Genomic DNA, 6917 nt, shown 5'->3' with positions numbered 1-6917 from the left:
AAGGGCAAAAAGTCAGTGTTTCCAATCCAAGGTTTAAAAACAAATAATTCTAGGAAAACTGAGTTAGGTTTTTCAATTGAATTTGCCATTTTTCAGGCTTCTTTATTGATGGGACAAGTGGACTAAGGTGTAAAAGCTTAGAATTGGAGTTTGAAAACCTGAGGTCCATGTAAACCTGTAAAACTGGGTCAAATGTGGAAGGTCAAGACATTTTGGGGGAAAGGGTTTTACTGGATTCTCTGTGGCATGCATGACCCACAGAGGGTTAAAAGTTCTAGGTCACGGCCCTTCTGTCCTCAAACCCCTGCTGCACCTGAGCGCCCTGGGAGGGCCTCAGTGAAAACGCAGAAGACCTGGTAATATGCACGTTTTCTCACAGGCTCAAAAATGAGGTCTGGGAGGTGGGGTCACTGGTTGAAGTCACTTGGTTGGTTCAGCTGAAGCGTGACGAGGACCAGCACACAGAACTAATTATAAATCTCTGTGCCTTAATATATTCAAAAGGTAACAGAAGACATCTTGAACAGACCCTCAGGTTTTCAAAGAGGTTTATTACCAACGGGAGGAGCAGCCTGTCTGAGAGGCTGGCAGCCCGCGGTGGGCCCATGTGAATCCTCTTGCTCAGGTGTTGCTCCGCGTGGGGCTCTTCCCCGGCCCGCCCCCCTTGGGCAGCCTGGTGGCGCTGGGCTGGCGGGGCATCCTCTGGCTGGATCCTTCCCGGACGCCGCGCTCTGGCAGCGCCGAGCCTCCGCCAAGGGCACCGCTGCCTTTGTTTCTCCCTGAGCAGACACAGAACACAGGCGTTAGTAACCTGGCAGAGGCCACCTCGCAACACCTATTGTCTGTGTCCCGAGAGCAGTGCTGGGGCAGCTTGGCGTGTCGACCCCCAGCAACTGCCCTCCCTGTCAGACTGGTGACGCAGGAAGCATGTTAGTCAGGCTTCTGGATTTGGATCTTGGAAGCTCTTCCTCATACATTTTCCTCCCTCTCCCCTCAGTGTTCTACAAATATTCAGGTTCACCGGGTCCTATGACTGGGCTCCTGCTGAGGACGCACCCTGTCCATGGGGCGGTCACGCTCAGGTGCAGAGCACAGCTCCGGCCACTCCCCCACTGGTAACCTGCCAGCTTTAGTCTGTCTTGTGCCGACAGCCAGGAAGGTCTGCAGTCATGCCTGGGCCAGTGCCTGTGGCATCAGCAACAGAGAGGACCCCGGGGGACAAGCGTGCCTGGGCCACAGTCCCTCCCCACTGGGCCTGCCTCAGCCTGGGCTCTCCTCCGGCCTGCAGCTCTGACCCCCAGCCTCCATCCCGGTTTAGTCCAACAGCCTGCAGTGGGGAACCGGGGGCTCTTGGACAGAAGACATGACAGTTTCCTAGGGGCTTGTTAAGTCGTTTCTGCTCACGGGCTGTCACCTTGGGCAAGGGGAGGGACCTGCATTTGAGACTCAAGTCCATGCTCTAATCCTCACACCTAGCTTCTCCCCAGGACTCCTGCAGGGATAGGATGGCCCTTCTCAAGACACTTTCTGGGAAAGTTCTTCCTCAGAGAGCAGGAGGTCTGTGCTGCCTGGCACGGGGTGTGGGGTGGTGGTGGTGGGTTGCAGTGGCATCAGCTTGGAACCCTGACAGCTTGGGTTTCCCTGGCGTTGCTTCCCCCTCGAGAACCCGTGTGTACTCGATTTGACAAAAGTGTAGTAGTAACGGGTTCGCCAGTGCCGGGTGGAGTAGACAGGAGCGTGTGGTAGGGTGAAGCCGGGCCAACTCTGTCCCAGTGACTCCCGGAGACAGAAGCAAAGAGAAACATCACCCCTCATCTCTGGTACAAATGCTAATCTTCTGGTCCCCACTGACTGGTCCTGTGAGTGCATGGGCCCCACCACCCTGCAGGGTCTCCCAATGTGCCAGTGCCCTGCTCAGGCCATGCTTCCTCCTCTCCACCAAGGCTGAGCCGGGCCAAATCAGGTCCGTGGAGCCCATGGCCTAGCCCTGAGTGCCGGGTGCTCCCAAAGCACAGCTCAGGCGTAGCTCCACTGCAAGCAGCAGGGCGGGTCCCAGCTGCAGGCCTCACTTTGAAGCCAGCTTTGCTTTGGCTTGCACATGTGTGTTTCCTCTCCCCGTCAGTGTAATGACCAGGGCCCCTCTGGACACTCAAGGATGACAGGAAACTAGAAAAGAGAAAGTGATGTTCATCTTTAAATCTGACGAGGCCGATAAACCCTGGAAATAAGAAACATGTAACTTTGAGTCATAGAAGGTGTCAAGAAAACTATCTAAGGATGAAAGTAGCCCATTTATCCAGCTCAGTGTGATTCTTAGAACCCTAAAGGAATCACATGCTTTGGGCGTTCTTGGGGAGACCCACTCAGGCCTCATTTCACACGTGCCTGTGGAGGTCAAGAAGGTTTGCAGGGCCCAGTGGACCCAGCAAGGGGCATCTGGGAGCTCGTCAGGCCTGCTCCAGCTCCCTCCTGACGGTAATTAGGGTCCGATGGAATGCAGTGAGGGCTGGGGCTGAGCCAAGGGTGACCACAAGCTGCGGTGGGGGTGGTGGGGACATGCTCCCAGGCCTGGTTCCTGTGGGGCCCTCTTTAAGGGTCAAAGACAGACAAGGGTGTCTGTTAAAAACAGTCTGGTTTACCCCCCTACCCCTGAAACCAGCTGTGGCCACTCAGTGTTGGATGCCCCCTAATGAAGCAAATGCCCCGAATTCACCAGCCCATTGCCACCTGTGACTCAGGGGGGCCCCTGAAGCTGGGGAACCACCCAGACCCGGTAGGACCCACTCTGCCGTTGACTTTTGGAGTGGCCCCCGGGACCCCTGATCACCCACCCTGAGAGCTCTGCCGCAGAGCTGGGCGGGAACGAGAATTATAGAAAGCCCCAGAGCGCTTTCTCCTGGGTGGTGGGCGCACCCCCTTGTGGAATCACAGGCCAGATGGCTGCCGAGGCCAAATGTCAGTGACCGGCTGTGAGCCAACACGGAAGGCATGTTATGTGTGAAGGGTGGGGGAACGGCTGGGTGAGAAATGAGAGGGAAAGAATACACCACAGCCCTGCTATCTGCAAGGCCGGCTGGCGGGGTCTGGTGGCCAGGATGAGCGGGCGGCCAGGGGTGTGCAGAGCACACAGCAGGGGCTTGATCGGTGCTTCCAGAACAGATACAGACAGAACAATGCACAACACGGACTGCACGTGTGCGCTTTAACCTTTAACTCAGCCCACACTTCTGGGGAGGTGATCCCCACATGGACGTGCCTGACTCTTCCAGGCACACGGCCCGATGCCGTGTTGGGGAGAAGCTCGGCGTGAGTGCTCTGCAGCTGCGCTGCCGCCAGAGACGGGCTGCAAGCCACCTGCATGGTCTTTAGCTTTTTCAAGAACCATGTTAAAAAGTAAAAGAAACAGGAAATTGACTTAAATGTTTCAATTAACCCAAACATCCAGTATGTCATTTTAGTGGGTAATCAGTATAAAAGTTATCCGTGAGGTGTCCATTACCTTCTGGTGCCAACGCTCGGGTACCTCTCCTCATGGCTCCGCACACCAGACTCCACCTTATGCTCTCCGGGGGGGACATCTTTTTAGAATGTGTGGTTTCCCTAAACTTCAACAGCACACAACTGAACCTAACTCCGCGTCCTTAACAAGACAAGCATGACCCGCCTGAGCTCTCAGGACAGAAATGGTGAGCCTGACAGGCCCCACAGGGCACCTGGATGGCCAGGGGACAGGAACCCAGAGAGCCAAGCCCTTGAGTGGGGCTCCAGCCCTTGATCTGGGTCAACCTCACTCCGATTCTGAGGGAAACCTAAGGCCAGCTGGCTCCAACGTTCCCAAACCCCCACCACCAGCCTAGACCACCAAGGTTCCCCACTGCTTACTCTGTGACAATGCTCCTTATTTTCTCTACCCAGATCCTGCCATTAACCAGGTGACCAGAGATCTGTGTGGACAGATGCTATGACATGCAGCCTCAGAGATCTATCTCATTGGTGGCCTCTGCCTCTGGCCTCAGTGTACTCCTGGCACGGCCCCTCATCTGCCCTCTACCTCCACTGGGCATCTCCCCAGGGCCTCAGTGCCCTTGTACCCTGGCTGGTGGCCGCCCAGCCCAGCAGGACCTATGGCCTGAGCACTCAAGGGGAAACGACCCTGTGGGGCCCATGCCTCTCTAGTCCCTGGCCCGGGGCTTCCTCCCCACCTCCCATCCCTCTATGCGGTGCTCCCAGCCCCGCACCCCAACACACCCTTGACTGCACCCTCTCCCTCCCTCCCCTCACACCCCAGCTCAGCCCCCTCCCAGGGGCTGCAGCAGCGCACAGGACTCTGCAGCTGGTGCAAGGGCCCTGCCCCCAGCTTGTTTAACGCCTGCCGCTCCAGCAAGGCCGGTGCTGTCCTTCGAGACTGGATGCCCGTCACTGTCGGTATGTCTAGCCACTGGATAGACAGCATGTCCACCTTGCAGCCCCACTGTGCCCTCAGCACTGAGAGCAGGCCTGGCACTGAGCAAGGGAGGGAGTGGCAAAACCCCCGAGTGAGGGGATCTCTCTCCTTTAGTCCCCACGCTCCTCAGGCCCCCTGTCCAAGCTCCAGGCACACCTGGAACAGCAAGGTGGGTGATGTAGGGAGGGGCACGCGGGAGGGTGCAGCTAGAGCTCCCATGGGATTTCACACTCTAATACACCAGCCTCATCGTGCCTGGCAGTGCCTGGAAGGCACCCCCAGCTCAGGAACCAGGCAGTTGAGGGGACTCATGGTCGGATCCTCCAGGCAGCCAGTCCAGGGGGGTGATGGCATCTAAGAGGCCCAAGTGCCTGTCACACCTCAGGCTTTGCTCTCCACAGCACACCACGCTGTCCCTTCCCTGCCCCTTGGGTGTCCTCCTCTGGGCTGGGGGCAGCTCTACAGAGCGCAAGTCTCACCAGCAGAGTTAGCCTTTGGGGACGGAGTGTGGGCCTGTCCTGTGAGCACTACACTTGTCTCTAATGAGAGGAGCTGTGAAATCGCGCCCTCAGTCCCTAAGCTGCGGGGCAGGGATGGCCCACTGGGTCCTGCCCTTGCAGCTCAAAGCTGCTCTGCTTTTCTGGGGGCCACAGCAGTTTCCACGGAAACAGGAGAGAGTACCAACCCCCAGAGATAAACCAATAAACGCAACCTGCAAAAGGAGAGAACAGGCAGCAAGAGAACCGGAGGGAACCGGGGGGCCCCGGAGAAAGAGGCGAGTGCGAGGCAGCTGGGCCGTGGAGCAGAACTGGAGAGGCCGCAGGCTGCAGGGCCGAGGAAAAGGAGGGCCTTGCGGGGGGGGTACAGTTCTCAGCAGAGAGAAGGGAGGCCGCTGGAGGTCAGAGAGAGACACAAAGAGAGCAGACAGCGTGCATCAGTGAGAAGGCCTGCACTCCAGTGCCCAGGGCCTCTCAGGACGGGGGCACGGGCGCCCAGGGCCCAGGCACACCCACCCACAGGGCCCAGCTGCCCTCCGCCCCAACGTCAGCCCCTTCTCAGGATGTTTCTGGCTAAGGAGCCAGCCTGGAGGTCCTGCTGCATTTCAGAGGGTTTCTGGAACGGGGAGCAGAAGTGACACCCGAAGCGGATTAGAGCTCCATCATGACACTCTGGTCACCAGCACCTGCTCATCCCCCAGCCATGACCCTCCAGACTGAGGAGGCCCCTCGGGCCTCTGTACCCTGCCAGCCAGGGCTGCCAGGCTGCACCCACCCGCAGCCCAAGGATGGAAGCTTCGCTGTCCAGATTCCTGGGCAGGACCTGGGCCGGGTGGGGTGCCAACAAGGGCACGCAGGAAGGCCTCTGCCCGTCCTGCTCCCTGAGGACTTCCGTACAGGCTATACAGGCCATGAGGACAGGAACCAAAGCTGCCTTGTTCCTATGTTTGTGGGATAAAAACGTGAGAGCAGAGGTGGGGAGAAACTGGGGTCGCAAAAATCCCAGACGAGGTCTAGCCTGCCTGGGTCTCCCACCCTGTGTCCCCCCGATCTGGAAGTGCACCCTCAAAGGTGGCAACAAAGTCGAAGCTAGGGACGGGAGCCCAAGGGGCCAGACCTTGGATGGGCCCAGCCTGTCCTGGGACAAGAGAAACAGAAAGGCCTGGCCACTCAGGGCCAAACCCGCGCGGTGCCAGGCGCTGCCCCCTTTCCGCCCCCGTCCCCCTCCCCGCCGCCCGGGCCCGGCTCTGACCTCGGGTCTCAGGCACGCCGGGCGTGGGCAGGGGCGCCGCCGCGGGGTCCTGGGGCTCGCTCGCCAGCCTCTGCCCGGCGCACATGGACTTGAGCATCTGGAAGACTGCGAGGGGCGCCACGTTTAGCTTCAGCAAGTCCACCAGGATCCTGGCGAGAACACACGCTGCGGCAGTGAGCCCTACTCGCCCGGTCCGGCAGTCCCCGGGGACCCCGACTACCCCGGGACCCCGCCTCCGCCGGGCGCTCACTTGAACACGTCGGGGTCCATGGCGCCGCCCGCCGCCTGCGCCAGCTCGAACAGCTCCATCTCCTCGGCGCTCAGCACCTTCTTCCGCCGCAGCGCCAGCTTCTGCAGGGCCGCCTCCAGCCCCGGTGGCGGCCCCGGCCCGGGCCCCGCGCCCGGCGCCGCCATCTGCGGATCGCGGAGGGTGCGCGTCGCTAGGTCTGGTCCCCGTTCCGCCCGGCCCCGCCCGGTCCGGCCCGCCGCGCCCCCTACCGGCCCGCCGCGCGCCCCTCTCCCCGCAGAGCCCACGTCATCCGGCGCTCAGACCCGGGCCCGGGCGGCTGCGAGCGTGCGTAAGACCGGGCCCTTGGAGACGGGGCTTCCCCGCGCGCTAGCCCAAGTGGTGGCACGCAGTGCAGCGCGGGCATTCTGTGGGCGCTCAATAAATGCCCTTCGGGCCCAGAGCGTAACTGTTCCGCGCCGACTCCGCGGTAGGGGG

The 6917-nt window shown here is 60.1% G+C and overlaps 1 protein-coding gene across 3 annotated transcripts; it reads right to left on the bottom strand.

The window, feature by feature from the left end:
- Window positions 1-63: 63 nt before the first annotated feature.
- MZT2B (mitotic spindle organizing protein 2B) lies at window positions 64-6867 on the bottom strand. 3 transcript variants are annotated; one of them, XM_082417250.1, is made up of 4 exons: window positions 6444-6750; window positions 6194-6342; window positions 5157-5336; window positions 532-779 (listed from the first exon to the last, which is right to left on the bottom strand). In XM_082417250.1, exons 1-4 carry the CDS (start codon window positions 6605-6607, stop codon window positions 622-624), a joined length of 651 nt encoding a protein of 216 aa, XP_082273376.1. In that variant the 5' UTR covers window positions 6608-6750; the 3' UTR covers window positions 532-621. The 3 variants fall into 3 exon arrangements, with proteins under 3 accessions (XP_082273374.1, XP_082273376.1, XP_082273375.1); XM_082417249.1 differs by lacking the exon at window positions 5157-5336; XM_082417248.1 differs by lacking the exons at window positions 5157-5336; window positions 6194-6342 and having other exon boundaries at window positions 64-779; window positions 6444-6867.
- Window positions 6868-6917: the final 50 nt, after the last annotated feature.

This window comes from Balaenoptera physalus (genome assembly GCF_965194825.1).
Source record: "Balaenoptera physalus genome assembly, chromosome: 12".
Taxonomy (NCBI): domain Eukaryota; kingdom Metazoa; phylum Chordata; class Mammalia; order Artiodactyla; family Balaenopteridae; genus Balaenoptera; species Balaenoptera physalus.
Note: the sequence above shows the minus strand (reverse complement) of the source record. Positions and strands in the feature narration are given on the sequence as shown.

Bases quoted from the DNA above. Each gene is read 5' to 3' on its own strand.
- MZT2B (XM_082417250.1), bottom strand. From the start codon at position 6,607: ATGGCGGCGCCGGGCGCGGGGCCCGGGCCGGGGCCGCCACCGGGGCTG. The intron at 6,343-6,443 runs GTGAGCGCCCGG...TGTTCTCGCCAG, and splicing joins ATGGACCCCGACGTGTTCAA to GATCCTGGTGGACTTGCTGA. The intron at 5,337-6,193 runs GTCAGAGCCGGG...TCTGACCTCCAG, and splicing joins CGGCGTGCCTGAGACCCGAG to CGGCCTCCCTTCTCTCTGCT.